Source organism: Acartia tonsa, chromosome 14, assembly GCF_053477335.1.
Source record: "Acartia tonsa isolate MP-2025a chromosome 14, ASM5347733v1, whole genome shotgun sequence".
NCBI lineage: Eukaryota > Metazoa > Arthropoda > Copepoda > Calanoida > Acartiidae > Acartia > Acartia tonsa.
Window position 1 is genome coordinate 26,693,382 of NC_137273.1, and position 22,062 is coordinate 26,715,443.

The window sequence follows — 22,062 nt, forward strand, 5'->3', positions numbered from 1 at the left end:
CTTATTTGAATACATGCATTTTACAAGGTTTTACAAGAGAAAAGTAACAGAATTATGTAAGTCTGTACCTAATATTCGTCAATTAGGTTTGAATGTAGGTAAAATATAAGATATAATAATATAATATTTCTTAGAGGGGGGTTAGTAGATTTTCTGCAACGCTATTTACCCATCCTCTTAAAAATTGATAATAGTTATTTCTCGCATCATAGCTTTCCGCGGATATAAACTGGTTTAATCATATGATTGTACATTTTATATTCGTAGACATAATTTTTCCTGTTCTAATCCACCGGATATTAATCGGTTTCGAAGCAATACGGGAAAAACCTTTCCATATAATCCTAATCTATTATTTCAGACAATGTAGTGCAAAATACAATGTTAGAAAATGGCAGGGAATATAACAAGAGGATTCATACAGCAAACCAAAATACTTGCCATCATTTTGCTCATTATTTTGATTTTTAGTGATACAGGTAAGTTACTGAGCCCCAAGCTCTTCCAACAATTATTGGGGGAAGGGCGGAGTCGGTAAGGAAAATAGCCTAAACTACCCCAAGACAAAATTTTCAAAAAATACATCTCATTTGAACCAGCAATCAAATACCCACTATATGACTCAATAGATACACAAGTGTGTCTGAAACAAAACAAGTATATAAGTAGCGAAGGATATACATAAAAACTAACTTAAGAACAGTCAAAAAACTTTATATAATATTATTTTGTCTTAGCTTCCCTCATACCTATTCCAAACTATGGGGTACTATCACAGAAGTAATAATTTTGTTCGTTATCATTAGTGATATAAACCAATTTATTGTCCATTGTCTTATTCCCAAAGATCCATGTGTAAATGATACATTTTGCCTACTTTAAAAGATTATTTGCAATTTTCATGCAGATTTTAGTCACTCCATTTTGCATTTTTCGTGTTATCTTCAATTATATGTTTGAATCATGGAGGTTGTTCAACCACTACCGTACTTTAAAACAGCATATTATTACAACAGAACAAACTGGCCATCCCAACAAAAATAATGAAGTACCCCTTAAAAACATCATTGAATTACTCATTTTGTCCCAACCAAAATAAAAAGTTTCGACGTCCTTGATTATGCGGATACGGAATTGAATGCACACTGACCCTAAACTAAATACAGATATTTTCCTTCCATTTTGCCGCCAGCCAAAAAACTGTAAAATTTATTTATTTATAAATCTTAGCAAAGTAAATAAAATGAAAATAAAAAAAATAAAAGAAGATTTTGACCTGTAAAAAAGTTCTATGATTCATGTTTAATTCTATACACCAATTTAGGTTAAATTCAATGAGGTAATCTTATTTACTCATTGTGATGTGCATACATTTCTGCATATGTATTAAAGATTTTTTTTGATATAAGACAATCATCTTTAATATTAAACAAAATTACCTCTTCTGTAGATTAAAATTATTGATTGTAAGTTTTGAAGAAAAATTTTAACAGACCAATGTAGATTTTAAAAATTACCTTAGTTTTTTGAGCCAACGAATGAAAAGCAAGTTTATTAAACTTTGAGTGCCAGTGTAAATTTAAACTATCTCCCTGAAATGAGCCGCATATTAATATCACAATTTGTTTTACTTATTCGCTTAATTCAAATAATTAAATATTCCCACTGGTTAGGTTTGATCTCCCAACAGTAGCTGAAAACACTGATTTGTCCCTAAAGGCTTTTGGCGAAGCAACTAATTCAGCTTTCTATTTATGCGCTTTGGACTGAGGGGGATAATGGACTTTTTATCAATCTAAATTTAACTAGCCTAGTGTATATAATGCTCACCAACAATTTTAATCTACAGAAGTGGTCATTTGTTAATACTAACTAGGAATGTACAATGATTTATCATCCATTGTCTTATCCCTTAAGATCCCTGACTTTTAACACATTTGATTTGAATATGTTGCTTAGTGTGGGTGACACTTCCTACGCTAAACTCATTTGGATTTGTGGATTTTTAAATTGATTCTTAATTTCATAGATTTTTTAAAAATAACACCTTCTACATTTAGGATTGTTCATAAACTGTGCTAAATATCTTACTTTGATTGTAATATCTCATATGATTTTATGTAAAATTTTGAAATCATGCTAAAAAAACAATGTATTGAATTGATGGGTTTTTTACTCACTTTCATTCATGTTAAGTAAAAAATTGAAATACACTACAATATATATAATTAGGCTCAAAAACTTTTCCTTTTTCCCTGGTTTGTCAGTTAAATTATGCATCACTACTTTTAAAAGATTAGGTTACATTTTTGACAAGGATGACACCATCCAAAAGAAGCAAAACTCCGAAATATACTAATTAAAATATCAATCTTATCTAAAGAGTTATTGACTGACAGACGGACGGACTATGGGAATTATGAAAAATACTATAAAAATACTAAAATTAGTATACTGCCGTCGCCATTTGGTACAATTAAACAATATGATTTGTAGAGTTTATTTATTTTTTTAAATTATAAAAAGAAAAGCGGAATTAATTATCATTAAAACTTGTTTATTTAAATTTCTTTTTAGGGAACAATATTTAATCCTCCAATAAAGAAATAAAACATCCTCATTACTAATATAAAGCTTCCCTCTAAATGTTATTTTCTTGTCGGTTTATATTGATAATGGAAAGAAAATGAAGTTGCGGGTTTCGTCGAATTTTCACAGTAGCTTTTGATGGGTTATTTTAGGTTAGGTTAGGATGAGTAAATTTTAATGATTGCCCCGCAGGGTAAGGAAATTGGTCCCGTAGGGTTAGAGCCTCCCGCAAGGGCTAGAAATAGGAGAAAACCTGTGAAAATACGACGAAACCCGCAACTTCGTTTTCTTTCCATGATCCTGTCATATCCTGTCACTTAAATACTTTATTCAGATGAAAAAAAGGTTCAAAATTGGCAAAATTTTAATTATATATATTTTTCTACGAGTTTTTTTTTTGTTGTAAAGTTTCTTTAGGTACATGTTGTGTAGGCGAGAGGTGTTTTACTAATGTAGTAACGGGTTTTATTTTGCAATCAGCCGAACCGATTTGGTTCTCCTTTACAGTGTAGATTTTCATAGGTCCAGGAAAGCTATTATGGGCAGAGTACCACTACCCTCACAAGAGAAAAAAACCCATAATTTTAGCGGTGAAAAAATGTTAAACAGTTGATCTTACTATAGATTGATAAGAAAATATTTAACATGCCACTATAGGCCTCTATGGGGCGTAGCTGCTAGTATTTAAATAAAACAAGGATGTGTATAAGTAACGCAAACAAGAACAATCTAATTACTGATTTTATTTAATTTTACTTTAATATTTTTACTGCTTGCTGGGATAGTTATTTTGCTGTTTTGTTGCAAGAGTACATGTCAAGGACAATGATTTCTTTTGGGTACTTTTTACTACTCATTCTTTATCTACGTCTTTTTATATTTAATTAATTATAAGAAAAGAACTACAAGTGGCTGCACCTCTTGTCTTGGAAGTATAACAAATTATATTCATAGCAATCTTTCATAGCTTCAGACATGTTTTACATTTTTAAAAAGCATAAAGAATTCGAAGTTGTTCTTAAAAAGGGCAGAAATTTTCTTCCTGGGATATTAAAAGGCTACTTGTTTCCTTTTTCTTACAAATTCTCACTTAGGGAAGGTGACTTCTGTCTACCCCCTCAATAATTCTCACAAAAAAAACTAATTACCTAGTTATTTTATATTACATATTTTTTACCCCTAGCCTCTGGCAAGGAAACAGTACAACCTAAATAGTAGGCTTATTTAAGAAATATGTAGTAGAGGTTATCATCTATGTCGTCTTTGCTTTTTTGGGGCAGAGAATAGTTATTTTAGCCCGTGCCTTCGGCACCTTGGGGCTAAAAAAATGGTTTTAATCTTATAATTGTACATTTTATATCCGCGGAAAGCTGTTTATAATACGATGATAGACATAGGATTTTCGTATGGATGAGAACCGGTTCCTATCCTACGGATTCGAATGAATACGAGAATAGTTATTTCTCGCATCGTATTATAAACGGCTTTCCGCGGATATAGAAAGTACAATTATGAGATTAAAACTATTTTTTAGCCCCGAAGTGCCAAAGGCACCGGCTAAAAAAACTGGTTTTAATCTTATGATTGTACATTTCTATATTCGTATAAAGCTGGATATAATACGATGCTAGACATAGTTTTTTCGTATGGATGAGAACCGGTTCCTATCCTACGGATTCGAATGAATACGAGAAATAAATTTATCATTTTTATTGTATTTAGGAGAATAAAATGAATTCTGTTTCAGGTGGTTGTCTACAGTGTTATCATTGTCATGTTAAGCCTAAACCTAGGAAATCTGTTAATGAAGGTAAAAAATGTGTTATATAAAGATTACAAGTTTTATAAACACGTTCTTGCATTGGTTTCTCACATAACTTCTAGTACCATTATTATATCTTATATTTCTGTTTTTTTTTAATTTGGACCTTGAGGTGAAAAGGTTTGAAACTGAGGAATTCTGTAATTTGAAAATTGAAAAGCATGTTCTGTAAAGCTCAATATTTCTTTGTTTATTTTCTGCAACCAAAAAATATATTTAACTGACCAAAATAATTGGAAATATACCAATAAATTAAAAAATTGTAGCTGCTTCAAAAAAATATATTTTTTATTTTAGAAGTCAATGACCGGCTGTGTTCTGAATTTGATGGTTCAGACAGATTTCTAATCAACTGCACACATTCTACATACTGTAGGACTAGAACATATTCTTTATCTCATAATATGTGTAAGTATAAACGTAATTTTCTCGTCTGCTATTTAAGATAGACGCCTCATTTTTATTATTATATTCATCTCATTTTCGTCTCGCATAAATTTTCATTTTCACACAACCCTTAAATTTCAGTGGGTGTTACATTTTACCTTAACACCCCTTTTGGCAGTTTTAGGGGAGTGTAGAACCTTGTCAAGGTGGACATCAACCCCTTATTTTTTCCATGGGGTGAATACCCCCCCCCCCCCCCAAAAAAAAATGCTTTCTTAATCATACCTAACTTTTACAGAAATTATCCTACGAAGTTTAAAATGGAAAGGACAACTCTTACATGCCTAAAATAGCGATACAGACGTACGGACTACGTTTTAACAAATCATAATGAATATACGTGAAATCAACATAGGAAATTTGTCGTCAATTTAGCTTGTTAACATGGAACTCTTTATTGGTCAGTTCGTTCATCCTGTTGGAGGACAGGAGATTGAAGTGGGTGGAAGTTGGAATTCGATGTTTTAGCCCGATGCGTGTTTCACTTTATTAGAGAACATGAAAATCTGGTGTAAGATTCATTCCAATTATATATTTTTAGTTGGACCATCTGAAGAATTACTGATAACAGAACGAGGTTGTGCACAGCAGTCCTATTCATATCAAACTCTAATCAGAGGAAAATGGCAGACTGTCACTGATATTATGGTAAGTAACTAACGAGAATCAGGAACTGCAGGATCATACCTGGAACCTGGAATTGACTTGTACACATATATTATACTAGCAGCTGCGCCCCTAACATATAATGACTTTTTTATTATTCTATTGGGAAGCAATGGAGCAAAATATAGCATAAATTCATCCAAGAACTTAAATCTAAATAATAAAATAGCGTAAAAAGCATCCCAGGACCTATTTTAAGCTTTTCTTAAACTGAGAGCTTAATCAAATTAGTAAGTAGAATCTTACACTTCACTAAATACCCTCCTCCATCCCTTTTCTTATTAAAATGCAAATTCCCACAGCCTTTTCAGGATATAACGGGTATTTACATTTTTAACACATATTCATAGTATTCAAGAGACAAAATAAGAAAAAAATTACTTAATACGTAATAGGATTATAGGATGTTCATGCAATAAGTTGCAATATTAAGTTGCAAATTTTAGTTACCATATCTCCTTAATAATATCTCATAATACCATTAGAATATTTTTATGTCTATAATATTAAAGAAATATTAGAGGATAAATCAATTAATTGATTAGAAAATTAAAATATCGAAGCCTATTTAATTATTTTCAACAAAATGCTTTGATTTTCACATTTTGGTGTACCGACACATCTTAGTTGGAGTAGCTGTACTACTGGAAATGTATTACAACATCTCATCATGACTTGTTATTGCAAATATTTTTTTTTAGGCAACATCCCACCAGTCAGCTTTATGACCACGGAATCCCCCCCCCCCCCCCAACGAGTTTTTTTTAAATACCTTAAAATGCTTGAAGTATCTTTGTTTGAAGTTTACAAACAGAGTAGTTTCTTACTGGGTTAGGACTTTACACTTGCTCGATTAATTAAATCTTCATTAGTATGTACAAACCGTATTTGATCGTATTTGATAAATCAAATTATTGATCCATTGTCTTATCCCTTAAGATCCCTGTCAAATATATTAATTTAGATTTGCAGTCTACAAGTCCCTCGTCTTTGTTTATTCACACCTTAAAATTTGACACCATTTCTTATTGGCTCAGCAAATTCTTTGCAAATTTTATGCAAACAATTTTTATTTAACGTTTGTTTGGCAAACATTTTTTAAAAAATCTATTTATGATCAGAAAAGGGCTAAGAGCGTCCAAAAATTGTATACTTTGTTAAGACGAGAAAAATTAGAACAATTCATTGAACTGACAGTTAAAAAAACACAAATCCCCACCCTCATTTTTAAAAACCTCTATAGCAATAAGATTAAAAAATAAGAAAGCGTATATATTGTTTTTTTGAAGAAAAAAATATTTTAGTACAGTTTTTGTTGCTGTTTGGAGTTATTTAAAATAGTGAAAAATACATACACAACCCTTAAAAAGGAGTGAAAGGGTTCTTTAAATTTTCATAGTAATATGAACAAGAATGATTTTTAATTTTCTTTTGAGTAGTTAACAAAACAAACAATTTTATACGAACAAAATGTTTAAGTCATTTATTTTTGTCTATTTACAATTTAAGTTCTATTTCTATTGTGGGTAAAAAAAACTTAATACCACCTCCCCCCCCCCCTTCCAATAATACAATTAAGTAGACACTTAAATATCTTTTAAAAAGATTTTTATTACTGTCCTGTTAAGTTTTTTTCTTTCTTGTTTTATCACCCAAAAACATAATCTGTAATAAAGTTATCAATCATAAAAATATAGGGTATTTCATGACTTCCGTATATTGGCATAATTTTTGTTATATATAAGTTATTGTGTTAAATAATCAGAGTGACGCAAATTGGGATGGACAGTTTTCATAGATTTGATTATGTGGAAATGAAATCACACTAAAGATACACACCTACTAAAATTGATAAGATAATGCGCTATTTCTATAGACATACATATAGTTAAGTATCATGACAGTACAGACACTTTAGTGTTAAAGTCGCGGTAAAAACTTTGTCTGAAAGTCCTAATTTGATTCTTATGTTATATACAAAATAACCTGCGATTGGCTTGCAATTTTAATTGTTACTATTATCATTCTTATTTCTTCAAACGAGGCTTTTATTTTGCTGTGCTATAACTATACTTTAGAACTTCAGAACCAGCCAAATTATTGGTTAAAGACTTTGGGTGTGAGATATTTTTAAGATAAACTTATCTTTTTTTGGTAATTTGTAGAAGAACGTGTAGCTAAACTATAACTATACGTCTGTCTATACGGGAAAGTTATCAATACTGTAAGTTATTTAAAGGTAAAGTGATAACAAGGGACAGTGGTTGAAATGTTTGGACACTTAACTTAATGAACCAACCAATCCAATTCAATCAAAGTCCCCAACGAACAACAAAACGTTACAATAAAGCCAGTGCAGTGAAATAAATAGCCAAACAGAGCATATTTATAAAATTTTGAGCTATGAAATTTAAATTAAAATAAAAAATTTTTTTTTTAGTTGACAATTCCCCGTATCTCTATTCTCTAATGACCCTGAACTGGGGTGGGGTAGGCAAAAAAAAATACTCTGTACGTAGGTGTAATGGTATCTTTCACTGGGGGAGCTACACAATCAATTTACTGTAATGGTAATCTTGTAACTTGTTATTGGCATGTTATTTAAATTTATCGACTGTATGGCATTAAATAAAAGTAATCTTGGCTGACAACAAATCTTAATATTCATGTTGACATAAAGGGATTATGGTTGACATACTATTGACGCGAATACATTTATTTGACATAACAACAGCACATAAAAAACCTTTTTTTTGAGGTAAATTTACTTTTTCTATTCCAAAAATAGCATTGGACTTATAATGAGATTCCCTGATGAAATTACCCTCTTAATGAGCTATATAATCTAAAAATTAAAACAACCTCAAAAAGAAAATTAGTTTAAATTCCTGACCCAAGACGTAAAAACGACTGTTAAAAATCTTATATCATAAGAGTAGATGAGCATTTTAAAAAAGTAAAGTTTATGTTATTAGATCTATAATAGTATCTTTCAATGATATTTTGAATCAGGAAATTTTTCCCATTTCAGTTTTAGATAGGTGTCATTCAGATTTATTGTATTAGAGTTGAATTTTTAGTGAAGATTTTTTTAAAAGAATTTATTATGTGGTAAGCCGAAGCGTTTCAGCTCACCGGTTGCGAGTTCGAATCCAACGAGCCCCTAGCCTTGAAGTATTCTACCAAAACAAACTAGCAGGATTTACTCACACAGAAATTATATTTGAACTGAATACATTTACAATGGATGGTTACTATATATATACAAAATAGATTATAACAATGAGTTAGGTTTGAAGGGGGTGTGGGAGACAAGGGCGTAGCCCGCGGCGGTAGACATCTGTGGGGTAAGCTGCAGTAAGGGGAAGGCACCATCTCCCGGTAGAATAGTTGCCTGAGGGGCGCGGGGTTGCTAAGTGTCCGTGCCCCTCCCCTATTTAGCCAGTCCCATCTGACCGCTGCCGATGGGGTCATCTGGGGTCATGAGGTGAATGGTGATATAATAGGATTAGTGCAGAAGGCTTGACTTGATAAGCCACTGCGTAGCAACTCTGTAAACTGCCCGTCCGTATGTCTGCCGTATTACCACAACCTCCCCTTCAAGGGCTGCGGGGCTCCCGAGCCACCAGGCCTTGAACCTGGGGATACGGCAGCCTCTGCCTGCGAACGGCAGCCTCTTCCTGGGGCACAGCTCGGTGCAGGACAGCCCTGGCTATACAGGCTCCATGGGACACTCGCTGCTCGGTCTGGCTGTGGTTGGATATCAGCATTGTCAACTCCCGGTTGGCTTCCAGCTGAGGGTTGGCGACGGCCAGGCCTCGGCGTTGGAAATTCGGCCTTGTTTGCAGGACTAGCTCTGAACACGGAGGCCTAGGCTCACTCTAGAGGCTCCCAAGGGGGGAACAACGATGGAAGAAGGCGCGTAGAATTCCATAGGGGCGCCCATCTTGTCCAGGTTGCTCGGCCTCTTAGCTCCCACCCGGATGGGGATGGCTGTCATCTGGAGGGGACACATCGCTTCGGCTTCACCCTCTGGGGCCGCCACTTCCATCTCAGTGGCCGCTTCTTCTCCTGTAGGCTCACTGCTGGCAGGCAGGGGCTCCATGTCCGCATCAGGGATCCATACTGCATCCCTAGGTGGTTCTGGGGCCGGCGGCGCCAGCGGTGGTTCGTTGGGTTGGTGCTGCAGGTTCTCTTCTACCGGGTCACGATCCTGGCCGCTAAGCTGTGGGGCGGCGGCTGCCGGCTGGTACACTGGAAACTGTCCTGGTTCACTAGCTGGCAACGCCACAGCTCCGGCCGGCAGCTCAGTGGCGTCCTCGTCGCCGTCCAGGTCGCCTTGGATGTCCGTTGGAATCTGCTGGGCGGTGACATCTCCTGTGTATTTGCGCAGTCGGCCGACATGCGCGGTGATTTCCGAGATCTTGGCTGTTGGAGAGGCAGGTCTGATGACGTAGTGGACGTCCGTGGCCCGTCTCACTACCTTCCAGGGGCCAGTCCATCTCTTGGTAATTTTGGCTGACTTCCCTGGCACCAGGCGGGGGGCCAGATACCAGACCAGGTCTCCAACTTCGTACTTGGCCGTGCCCTCGTAAGCGGCCGCGCTCCTTTGGATGGTTCCCTCCTCTCGCTGCTGGATTGCGTCGTACACGGCGTGGTATCGTTGCAGGAGGGCTTGGACATTGGCTGGGACTGAGGCATATTCAGTGTCTGGCAGCCGGAGTACCAGGTCCACCGGGAGCTTGGCCTCTCTCCCAAAGTAGGCCAGGAAAGGGGTCACGCCCGTGGATCTGCAGGCCTTGGTGTTGTAGGCGAAGGCGATAGCAGGCAAGTGTGGCTCCCAGTTGTTGTCATCTCTATCCAGGAACAGCCGCATGCCTGTGTTGAGCGTCTGATGGAACCTCTCAACCCGGTTGGACTGCGGGTTGTAGGGCGGTGGATGTGTCAGGCCAATCTCGAGCTTGGAGGCCAGTTCCTTGAATACCTGGCCAGTGAACTCCATCCCATTGTCGGAGTGGATCTTCAGGGGGCATCCAGCGTGGCCAGGTGGCGGTGCAGTAGGGTTTCGGCCACCGTGAGGGTGCGCTTGGCGTAGAGGCTGACAAACCGGCTGAACCCATCCTGACAGGTGAGGATGTAGCGGTTCCCGGCTGGCGTCTCTGGTAGGGGCCCCACCAGGTCAATGAACAGGACTTGCTGTGGATACCCCTGTCGGGAGGGCACATGTATTCCTAACTTCAGCCTCTCCTTGGTGACCTTCTGTACACACTCAGGGCACGTCTGGACCATCAGGCAGACGTCACGGGACAGGTTGGGCCACCAGAAATGCATGGCGACGCGGGCGATAGTGGCGTCCATCCCAAAGTGCCCAGCCATGGGGGCTCCATGGGCCAGGAAGAACGCGTCCTGCTGGAGGGCCAAAGGCAGCAGGTATCTTGTCCTCTCCCCTGTCAGGGTCTGGTCGGTGGTGGTGAGGCAGCCATGCTCGTCGAGTCCCAGGGCTGCGAAGCAGCTGGCATACTGCTGCTCGTTCCGGTCCTTGCCTCGTAGCTCAGCCTTAGTTGGGGCCTTTCCGTCGGCTACCCACTGGCGGACACGGAGCAGGAGGGGATCCTGGGTCTGGGCTTCTAAGACTCGGGCCGGATCCAGCCGTGCTGCGGAGGGTCTGCCAGCTGCGGGCTCCCCTAGCTGGCAAAGGTGGTGGAGGTATTCAGCCTTTTCTGCTAATTCTTCGGCGGACGCTGCCGGCATATTGTCATCCTCCCGGCGGCTGAGGGCGTCAGCATTGGTATTCTGGGTGCCAGGACGATGGCAGACAGTGAAGTCTAGGGCCGCTAGCTCCTCCTGCCAGCGGGCCACCATCCCTGTGGATGTGTTCAGTGACTTCATCTGTAGCAAGGCTGAGGAATCAGTGTTGATCTGGAAGCTACGGTAGGACAAGATGCCATGAAATTTCCGGATCCCATACATGATGGCGACCATCTCTCCCTTCCAGGACGGATAGCGGGTCTCGGGGTCGGTTGTCTTGCGCCCCACGGCGGCAATGAGCCTCTCCTTGCCGTCCTGGCATTGGCTGAGTATGGCAGAGATGGCCCGGCTGCTGAAGTCCGTGGTGAGCTGGAACACGGCTGGTAGGTCAAACCTGGGTGGCGCTCGGATGGGGGCTTGGCGAAACTTGTCCTTGAGCTGTACCAGCTGGGCTTCCATCTCGGCTGTCCAGGTCAGTGTCCTGGCCGTTTTCTGCCGATTCATCTCGTAGGTGAGGTCGGCATACTCGGGGATGAACAAACGGTAGTAGCCAAAGAACCCCAGGAGCGCCAGCAGGTCCTTGGGGGTGACGGGGCCGGCCAGTCAAGGATGCGGTCAATATAATCCTCTTGCATGGCTATCCCCTCACGGCTGAGGGTGTGGCCCAGATAGTCTACCTTGGCTCGGAACAGCTTGGTCTTGGCTGGCTTGAGGCGGATTCCTCCCCTGCGGTGGGCTTCCAAGACCTCCCGGAGCCTAGTCAGGTGGGCCCAGGTGTCTTGGTGAAAGGTCAGGACGTCATCAAGATATGACTGGAGGTTGGCCGTGCAATAAATCTGGAGTAGACAGATGGTGCGGTGGCTAGGCCAAAGGGCATCCTTTTCCATTGGTACAAGCCTCTGGGGGTGGTGAAGGCGGTGCAGGGCCGGCTATCCTCGGACACTCGGATGGTGTAGTACGCAGCCACCGCGTCTAAGGCACTGTAGACGCGGTGTCCCCCAGCTCGTTCTACCAGCTGCTGGATCCTGGGCAAGGGGTAGCTGTCCAGCTCAAGACACTTGTTGAGGGCCCTGTAGTCGACGGCCCAGCGGGTGCTCCCGTCCTTCTTCTTGATAGGCACCAGGGGGCTGCTCCAGGCTGAGTCCGAAGGCTCTATGACTCCTTCTTGCAACCATGTGTCCAGTTGTTTTTCCAGCTCAGCCTCCTGCCGTGGGTTCAGATCACGAAATCTCTGGCAGATCGGCTGGGTCCCTGGCTTGAGGCGCAGCTGTAGCTCTACTACGTCAGTGCAGCCTGGGGTAGAGTTGGAGAAGACGTCTCTGTACTCTGACAGCAGGGTCCAGACCTCCTTCTTGAGCAGGGGGTCCTTGCGCAGAAATTCGTTCTCCTCCATCTCAAGGGCTGCCCACAGCTGCTGCATATCTGGGGGCTCAACAGGCCGGTCGGAGACCTCCAGAATGTCGGGCTTCACCAGCTCCCCAGCCACGGGGAGGCCGGCGTTCAGCAGGAGAGGCATCTCCCCCTCATTTACCACCAGTACTCGGAACACGCTGGCGGAGCCAGGCCTGTGCGCATACAGGCCTTCTGGGATGACAAGATACTCCCCAAACCTCTGTTCTGGGGCAGACAGCTGGATGGCATCCTTGGTGCGGTGTCCCACTAGCTCAACAGGGACAGCCATGACGCCGCGTCCAGGTAAGACCACCCGCTTGGCCGTACGGAGTTGGGGTGGTTGGCCATTTGTTGGAGTGACAGCACTTAGCCTGTAAGTGGCTGGCACTGGGTCAGCTTCGGCTCCGGGAGCAACCGGCCGCGATTTGACGGGCTCGGCACCGGGAGGGGCTGAGGTGTCGGAGCCATGCGTGGCTCCGAGGGCGTTCGGCCACGATTTGACGGGCTCGGCGCTAGGAGAGGCCAGGTTGTCGGGGCCAGCCTTGGCTCCGGGGGCGTTCGGCCCCGACTTGACGGGCTCGGCGCCGGGAGAGGCTGAGGCATCGGAGCCATGCGTGGCTCCGAGGGCGTCCGGCCACGACTTGACGGGCATGGCGCTGGGAGAGGCTGAATCCTGGGGGCTGGGCGCGGCTCCGAGTGCATCAGACCGCGACTTGACGGGCCTGGGCTCGGACTTGGCCGGTTGGATTGCTGGGGGCCCCAGGTGGAGGGGGCCAGATGGACACGGCTGGCCGTTGATAAAGGCTCTGGAGGGCTGGAAATCTCGGGAAACGTCGTTGGCAGGCTCTCCAGAGGCACCTTGGGCACTGGGGGCACTCCCATGGCTAGCAGGTTGGTCCCCCTGTGGGCGTTCAGCGCAGCATCCACCCAGTGCGTGCCTTTCTCGACTACACGCGGCTGCTCTGGCAGTGGACCTGGCAGAGGCCCCTCGTAACTCAACTCTCTCTCGGCTGTCTTCCAGTCTATGGAGACGCCACGGAGTGGGATAAACTCCCCACGCACCCACAAGCAGGGGGGTTGCATGTCGAAACAGAGCCTAGTTTCGAACTCCTTGAGAAAGTACCCTCCTAAGTTCAGAGGGTGTGAGAGGTTCCGTACCACAGTCACGTGGTACAGATGGAGTATGAGAGTGTGTGAGACTGCCATATATAATTCATATAATTTTCCAATTACCTGAAGGGGTTGCCCTTTCTCATTAGCAGTCAGGATTTGGGTGTTGTCTGGAACCAACATCCGCTGCACGCCCATTGCGTGCATGAGGTGCTCAGAAATAACAGCAGACACGGTTGCCAGAATCTACCATGGCATCAACCTGTACGTGCTGGGCAGGGTCAGGAGTAGGGAACCTCACCCTGATGTGGCAGGGGAAGTGGACAAGGGGGCCTCCCGCTCGGCTGGGGTCGGCAGAAACTTCGGCGGTGGCCGAACCGCAGCTATGGTAGTATCGCTTACCATGCTGTGTGTAGACCTCTGGTGGTGGCTTATACTGTAGCTTCGAATCACTAGAGCTTATCAATTATCACTGGGTCAACAATTTTATATTTCTTTTTATCACTTGGTTGACATTTATAAACACTTATGTGTAGTTATCACTAGGAGCTCTAGGTGTGATTCTGGAAGCAATGGCAGCAGGGAATGTCCGTCCTGCAAGTGTCGATGGATGGCGGCGGCAGGGAATGTCCCGTCCTGCAGCGCCGCGGGTTCGAATCCCGAAGGATGGCGGCAGGGAATGGCCCTTCCTGCAGCGCCGCGGGTTCGAATCCTGGGGGGTAACGGCAGGGAATGTCCCGTCCTGCCGTACCTTGGGCTCAAATTCTGCTATCCGTCGCAGTGGTAGGCCTTACTTGTGTGCTGAAGCTTCGCAGCCACACATTGCCTTCTCAGGGAGACCAGCACTCAGCTGTCCATCTCGTAGGTTTGGCCTGGGTGTCCTGGGGCTTGTCCCAGCTACACTTGCCAAATTAGACTCAGTTCTGTAGCCGTCTGAGCTAAATTATCCGATTACCGTGGCTGCGCACCTAGCGCTACTCCCACACGGTACGGAAAAACGCCGTAAACTGGCGCTTTTAGCAGGCTAAATCTGCTTGCCGTAGGCCAGAGGCCTACATAATGCGTTCAAAATGATGGAAAATCGACCTAAAAAGGCCGTCTCGCGGGTCAGTTGGCTTCTCAGTTGGCAGCTGACTGTCCCCTTACTTGCAAAAGGGTCCAATCAGAGGTAGAATTGGCTAGTTTCTGCAGGGCTCGATCTCACAGCTGACACCAAGTTGTGGTAAGCCGAAGCGTTTCAGCTCACCGGTTGCGAGTTCGAATCCAACGAGCCCCTAGCCTTGAAGTATTCTACCAAAACAAACTAGCAGGATTTACTCATACAGAAATTATATTTAAACTGAATACATTTACAATGGATGGTTACTATATATATACAAAATAGATTATAACAATGAGTTAAGTTTGAAGGGGGTGTGGGAGACAAGGGCGTAGCCCGCGGCGGTAGACATCTGTGGGGTAAGCTGCAGTAAGGGGAAGGCACCATCTCCCGGTAGAATAGTTGCCTGAGGGGCGCGGGGTTGCTAAGTGTCCATGCCCCTCCCCTATTTAGCCAGTCCCATCTGACCGCTGCCGATGGGGTCATCTGCGGTCATGAGGTGAATGGTGATATAATAGGATTAGTGCAGAAGGCTTGACTTGATAAGCCACTGCGTAGCAACTCTGTAAACTGCCCGTCCGTATGTCTGCCGTATTACCACAATTACACTAGTTATCAAAGTTTTATAATAACGTAGCCTAACAACTTTGGGGACTCTAATGATTGTTTTTTTTATGTTGAGTGTTAAAACGTTACAACCACTTATTTTACGTTACAGAATGATTTAAGAAATTTAAGCTTTTGAATTTGAAAATTTAGCTTTATTACATTTATTGTTTTCAAAGCCAAAAAATGTAACAGTTTTAAAAGATACCAATTATTGTTTAAAGCGCCCCCCAAAAGCACTTCTTTATTTTATTTACTTTGCCTTGTAAAATATGACTTTACCATATGATTTTATGCAGGAAGACGGGAATATGTTTTGAATTTAATAATAAAATCTTAGAAATAAAAATTGTAAAAGAAATCCTCATTTAAAGTTTGAATTTGATAAGATACATGTCTGAATCAGTAAGACTTACGAAGAAAACCTTACTAGAAAAGTTACACTCTTAGAATTTCAACCCATCTGTTAAAAATAGTCAGCGGGACTTCATAAAAACAATAGCGGCTGCTTCCCTAACAAGGTTCTTTCATAAGATAGCTTAGAACCCTGACGATAAAAAAAAACTGCGTGACATTAGCTACTTTTAAATTATATCCACGAATAAAGCGATATGATATTGAGAGAAGGAAAATAATCTTAATATTTTCCATTTAGGAAAACAACTGCAATTGCTTTATCCCTGTATATCTTTGAAAGTTATCTATATATGATGACTGTAATTTAATGGCTATTTTCTGTTTTTGGTTGTATAGGCTGGGTGCGGTTATATTGTTGTTGAATTAATTTTATTGTGTGTTTTTAGTTAGGTTTTTCCTATTTGATTACTTTCTAGCACCTTATTTAGAAAACTAGCGGCTTCGCCCCTAGCCTCTGGGGGCTGTGCCCCAAGAGGTTTAATCAAACCAAGTTTTCGTATTTTAGATTTAAAAGAAATATTAAAAAAAAAAATTGGGGGGGGGAAATTAAAAAAAAAAATGTTTTTTTTTGGGGGGTGGGTAGTCGACCCCACTCTTTTAATTTTAGTTTTATAAGGAAAACAAATTTTTTTTAGGGGGGGGGGATTTTTCATTTTTTGGGGGGGTTTGGGAGTGTCCCACCCCCCAAGAAAATAGTTATCAACCTTCCCGGGACCTATGAGAAGCTACCCTGTAAAGGAGAACCCGATCGGATCAGCGGTTAGCGAGATCCTTCGCTACAAACAGACAAACAAACAGACAGACAAACAGACAGACAGACATCGTTCTACTTTGTATTATAGATTATTGTTGGGTTTTTAACATAGAAACTATTTTCTACCGAGAGATTACTAGTACCCAAAGTTTTATAAATGCGTTATTCGTTAGATTGATCCCTTTTGGTACTAAATCTGGATTGTTTGGTTCTAACTAGCCAAATAATTTTGATCTGCAGAGGGGTAAATTTGTTTATCATCGCGCAAACTTTTAAAAATAACAAAAACTAGCCAATAAGTTTTCCTTAATATTGGTTACGATTATTGTAGCTGTTGAAAAGATCTTAATGGAAAAACATCACTGATCTTTCTGAATGTATGGTTGTTTTTTTCCTTGTGAAAAAAGACCCCTACTTTCTTTCTCACTATTTTTATTCTAATATAAGTGCTGTTATGAAATATACCTACTTTAAATTGGAATAAAATTCTCCTAATATAAAAGAGAAAACGATTTTGTGTTTGTCCGTCAAGATCTTGAAAACCGTACGAGTTCTTCAATTTATATTCAAGTATTTTGGTGAATCCACTAGTATACTGAAAATAAATTTTTGTATTTGGCAGATTTGTTAATATTATTGTTAAATGTAAGTTGGTTATTTTTCTAGCAGCATTTTACCGCTATATTTCCGGTGTTTTTCTCCTATTATTTTTTAGCAGCAAAGCTACTCAAAAATTTTGTTTGTCTGTCTGTTCTGCTTAGAGGGAAATGTGATTTCTGATTTTCCTAATGCTATTCAAGATAGACGGCTGATTTTTTTAGTGTGTAGATTCCAAATACCAAAGTGCATCCACTATATAATTTACTTGGTCCGTCAGTCTGTCGGTTATGCTTCAAAAAAAATTATAACAAATTTATTCTTCATTCAAATAACTTTATCAGTATTTCCATCAATCATTTTTTGTGTGTAGCTACTTGTGATTAAATTTATTCTTGTTTTTTTTGCTTCCTTGATTATAGTTTTTCCCTCATTAATAATAAAACAAGGATGACAATATTCAAGGAAACGAAGCATTTTTGTCGAAATCCAAATGAACACTCAATTTTGAAGTACAACCTACATAATTGTTTTAAAATGTTGTATACCTTTTTATGTCTAAAAAGACTATTATTACCATATCTTTCTATGACTATGACGTAAAGACCCTATTTCTAGGAAAGCTTCGCTTCTAACAAGGATCATATAGATTTTACCCAAGCATGACACTAGTTTTTTTAGAAGTCACCTGTATTTATAGCGCAAGCTACTCTTTAACTATCTGTCAATAAATACATGACTAATATGCTCTTATTTTACTACGCATTTTTAAAAACATTTAACTATGCCCCTAGAGGCTATTTCTGACACATTTTATTATTTCAGGACACGATTCAGGAGGAAGGATGTTTTAGAGATTATGTTTGGGCTGGTAGGCTTGGACAAGGTATTTATCCAAAACTTTTCTACATTTAGGATGTGTTCGTATGTTTGGTTTAACGGTCAGCTTTTGGCATAATAAATCAAGTTATTATCAATTATTTCCCAGATTTTTAGTTTGGGAAAAAACTATAAACATAGTTTTACCAACTAGCTCATTTGGATGCTGACAAATTAAGAAATTTAAATACTTCCTCCGTAAAAAAGATTTTCTCTTAATTACTTCCTTATTTCCAGTCAATATGGAATTAATTATTTAGACAATGAAATAAATTTTTTTTTATTTTCAAGAAAGCAAAAAGTACCTATAAAAATTTTAAGTCACCCTTTTTTGCAGAGCGTGGACTTTTTAATTTCACATTTATCTTAGTTGTTTTATATTATTCTATTACTATATTATTACAATGTTGGACTAATCTTAACTCTTTTTAGGCACAGAATATTGTTACTGTAATAGTGACAGGTAAAGTTTCAAGTAGGGTTGGGCCGGATATCCGGCCATTTTCGATATCCGGCCGGTTACCGGATATTGAAACTATCCGGATACCGAATATCCGGCTGATTTTTACTGTCGGATATCCGGTAATTTGCCGAATATCGAGCGTTGGCCAGATATCCGACCGGATATTGAAACTATCCGGATACCGGATATCCGGCCCAACCCTAGTTTTAAGTAGGCTATAGTTATAAAAACAAAGATGAAAACGAAACATCCATTAAGCTAAGTTCAATAAATCGGATGGTCAGACAAACAGTCATTAACAAATGTAGGGTAATAATCTAACATTATCTAAAAGTGTAAATCTGTCGTTATTACTTAAAACGGACACACCAATTGTTAAGGAATCATCATTAAAACAAGGATGACAACATCCATAAGTAGCGAAGCACAAAAATCGTATAAAAGTAGATTTAAAGTGATTTTTAAAAAATTCAAGAATAGATTTATTGGAGAAAATAAACACAAAACCTTGGTTTATATGTATGATGACGATAAAAGATGCTCATAACAATGAGAAAAATTATTTTGATACTGGTTTGAAAGTTTGAAAATAGGACCAAAAACAATAAAGATATGGGGAAATATGTAAAACATATAAAAATAGCCAAAAACCTGCGAAAAGACAGTTTGACCGCCACGATTGTTTACTTAAAACTACCGAAAAATTTAATTTTGATATCTATAACTGAAAAAATCTTGAAAATCGGACCATAAACACCAAAGATATGGAGAAAAATCTGAAAAATATAAAAATAGCCTAAAACCTGCAAAAGGCAGTTGGACTGTCATGGTTGTTTCCTGTAATCGACGAGAAATTTGATTTTGATATCTATATCTGAAAAAATTTTGAAAATCGGATCATAAACACCAAAGATATGGAGAAAAATCTAAAAATCTAAAAAAAGCCTAAAACCTGCTAAAAAGTGGTCTGACCGCCATCGATGTTTTATAGTTAATTGTGCTCCTTAATGATGGAAATGTTGTCAAAAAGTTTCAGCCTTTTATCATTTATAGGAGCTGAGTAAATCCCATTTCCCCCATAGCGTTACGGACTGACGGACAAAGCTTCGGTACTAAAACATAAATAAGATCAATATATAACGTGACAATTTTTTAGGTGTAACTTACAGCCCAGTTCCAAGAAGAAATCTACAGAATTTGAGGTGGAACTATTGGACGACCATGATCATGAATTAGGAGATACTAATCAGCAGCTATATCTTAGATCTGCTGCATTTTCATGTAAAAATACATTAGTATTATTAATGCTAGCTAATTTTATAGTTTTACGAAGATAAAAAGTAGTTTAGTTACTTATTACAATATTAAATGTTTTTTTTAAAGAAAAGTTTATTCAAAAATAAAATTCAAAAAATACTTTTTTGTTAATCAAAGCCAGGGATAAGGGATGGGAAACGTAGGAAAATATTATTTCAGGCCTATTTCAAGCCTAGGCCTATTTCTAGCCTAATAAACCAGTTTTGGGATAGCGCAGTAGTTCGTATAAAATGCTAATAAAAAAGCTGTGTGTGTGTGTGTAGATAAAGTATAGAATCAAATTCAGGTAGCTAGTTTAAAGTAAAAAACATAACTTTTTATAAACCTATATATTACTGGCTTTTGTTAAAATGAAGTTTTTTCTCTCCCAAAATTTTTTATCTTTTACTTTGGTAATTTGAACTGTCAGAAAGCTATCGTTGGGTTTCCCTCAGACAGATTTTAGTTTGTATTATTTGCATTTTTATTAATGAGTAAAAATTTTATTTGAAAATTTCATTGCTAATTAAAATTCAAAATAAATAAATAAATATGCACTTGGGTAACATTCTATCAAGTTCTTTGGATACTATACTGGATATAATGTAATGATATATCTGTACTGTGTTGTAATAGAAATAGAAGAATAGAAGCATATTCTGAACCCTTTTTTCGTCAAATCTAAGAAGGAACATTTCTAGCAGACAAAAGTATTGTTTACTTTCGACTCAAGCTGATGTGGATTCTTAAGAAATTATAGACTCGCTACTCGATAGTGAGGCAAAATTATTTTTGTGAAAAATCATCCAAAAGCACATTAAAAATCTACAAAAATTAAACAAAATCATATGTTAATAACCCTTTAAGATTTTACTTAATTTTTGTAAATTTTTTTATTCGATTTTGGAGGATTTTTCACAAAAATAATTTTGCCTCACCAGCGAGTAGCCAGCCTAACTTTTTTTTAAGAATCCACCTCGTTACTAAGCTTTCAAATTTAAACGAAATTTTTGGGCAATTAATTCTGATTCCGCAAAGCTTTCTATTAAGAAAATATACTGTTTACAGCTGACTTTTATGTATGTATGAAATGAAAAAAAACATGCCTTTGGAGCAAAATGTGTACACAATTTCAACCAATGAGATCCAATGTAAATTCCGATGCGATTCTCCTATTGGCTCAATCAGACATTCCCTCTCTTTCTTAGTACCTTTATTTGTGTTGTATTGTACAAAAATTAGGGTGAAGGTGTTGTATCAACTCCGTACTAAATTTTTAAAATTCAAAATACAACATCTAATTTATAAACTACCAAATGAAAATTCGTAGCTACCTTCTTTCCAAAAAAATAATCCCGTTATTTTTGTTTTTTCTATGTGGCCCTTTTTTAATGTTTAACTCTAAGCAGATTTAATAATTAAACTAATGTGATCTAACACCATTTATATTTATTTTTTCGTAGCAGACGAAATCATTATTTTTTCTAAAATTGTCTGCTTCTAAAATTTCCGCCATCTGTGTAAGCCCAAATCACAGAACACTATTGGTTTAGAGCGGTAGCCAATATGAGCCGTCCGCCAGTAAGGTCATTAAATTAGGCAAATGGTAAAAGTTGCATGATCCCTTTCAAAACCAGGCCGAGACCTAATTTATGGCCAGGTTTCCTATCCCTTATCCCTGAATCAAAGCAGATTTTAGTTCGAAATTATATTTTTTATTTTAGAGAAACTTGTTCAAGTATTTTTAAAGTTATTTGAAAAGGCACTAGTTTAACATAGAGGCAGTTAAATGTAAAAATATCAAGTAAATACAGGGTGGATGAAATAATTTTAGAAAAATAGAAATAACAACAAAAATTTCATTACATTCACCCTGTATTAATATAATTTTTGTAAAGGATCAAATTCCTTTTTACAACTTTGACATAGACAATACTTTCATTTTTTTGTTATGGATTTTTTTCATTTTTAATTTATAAATGACAACGGTTTTTTCGGTTAAATGTACCTTAGGGGGAAAAACCATCAAGTCTTTTATTATTATTCTTTAATTAAACTGACATAGACTGCTTGCCAGTCGCAGTCAAGTTGTAAAAATGATTGACTATATTTTTGTCATGATCCTTTTATTTGTAACACCCTGTGATAAAATGTATACTAATAAGTTTATAAAAATA

At 39.1% G+C, this 22,062-nt stretch overlaps 1 protein-coding gene across 1 annotated transcript; it reads left to right on the forward strand.

Annotated features, from left to right (window-relative positions):
* The first annotated feature begins 359 nt into the window (after positions 1 to 359).
* LOC145305711 (uncharacterized) lies at positions 360 to 19,998 on the forward strand. Its single transcript, XM_080147444.1, has 7 exons — positions 360 to 479; positions 4,337 to 4,399; positions 4,709 to 4,819; positions 5,400 to 5,506; positions 18,073 to 18,133; positions 18,559 to 18,589; positions 19,746 to 19,998. The coding sequence occupies exons 1-7, from the start codon at positions 392 to 394 to the stop codon at positions 19,924 to 19,926; spliced, it is 642 nt and encodes a 213-aa protein (XP_080003570.1). The 5' UTR covers positions 360 to 391; the 3' UTR covers positions 19,927 to 19,998.
* The last annotated feature ends 2,064 nt before the right edge of the window (positions 19,999 to 22,062 follow it).

Excerpts from the sequence above, each read along its gene's own strand:
- LOC145305711 (XM_080147444.1), top strand. The coding sequence starts at position 392 with ATGGCAGGGAATATAACAAGAGGATTCATACAGCAAACCAAAATACTT. Across the intron at positions 480-4,336 it reads TTTGATTTTTAGTGATACAG|GTGGTTGTCTACAGTGTTAT; the intron begins GTAAGTTACTGA and ends ATTCTGTTTCAG. Across the intron at positions 18,590-19,745 it reads TGTTACTGTAATAGTGACAG|GTGTAACTTACAGCCCAGTT; the intron begins GTAAAGTTTCAA and ends ACAATTTTTTAG.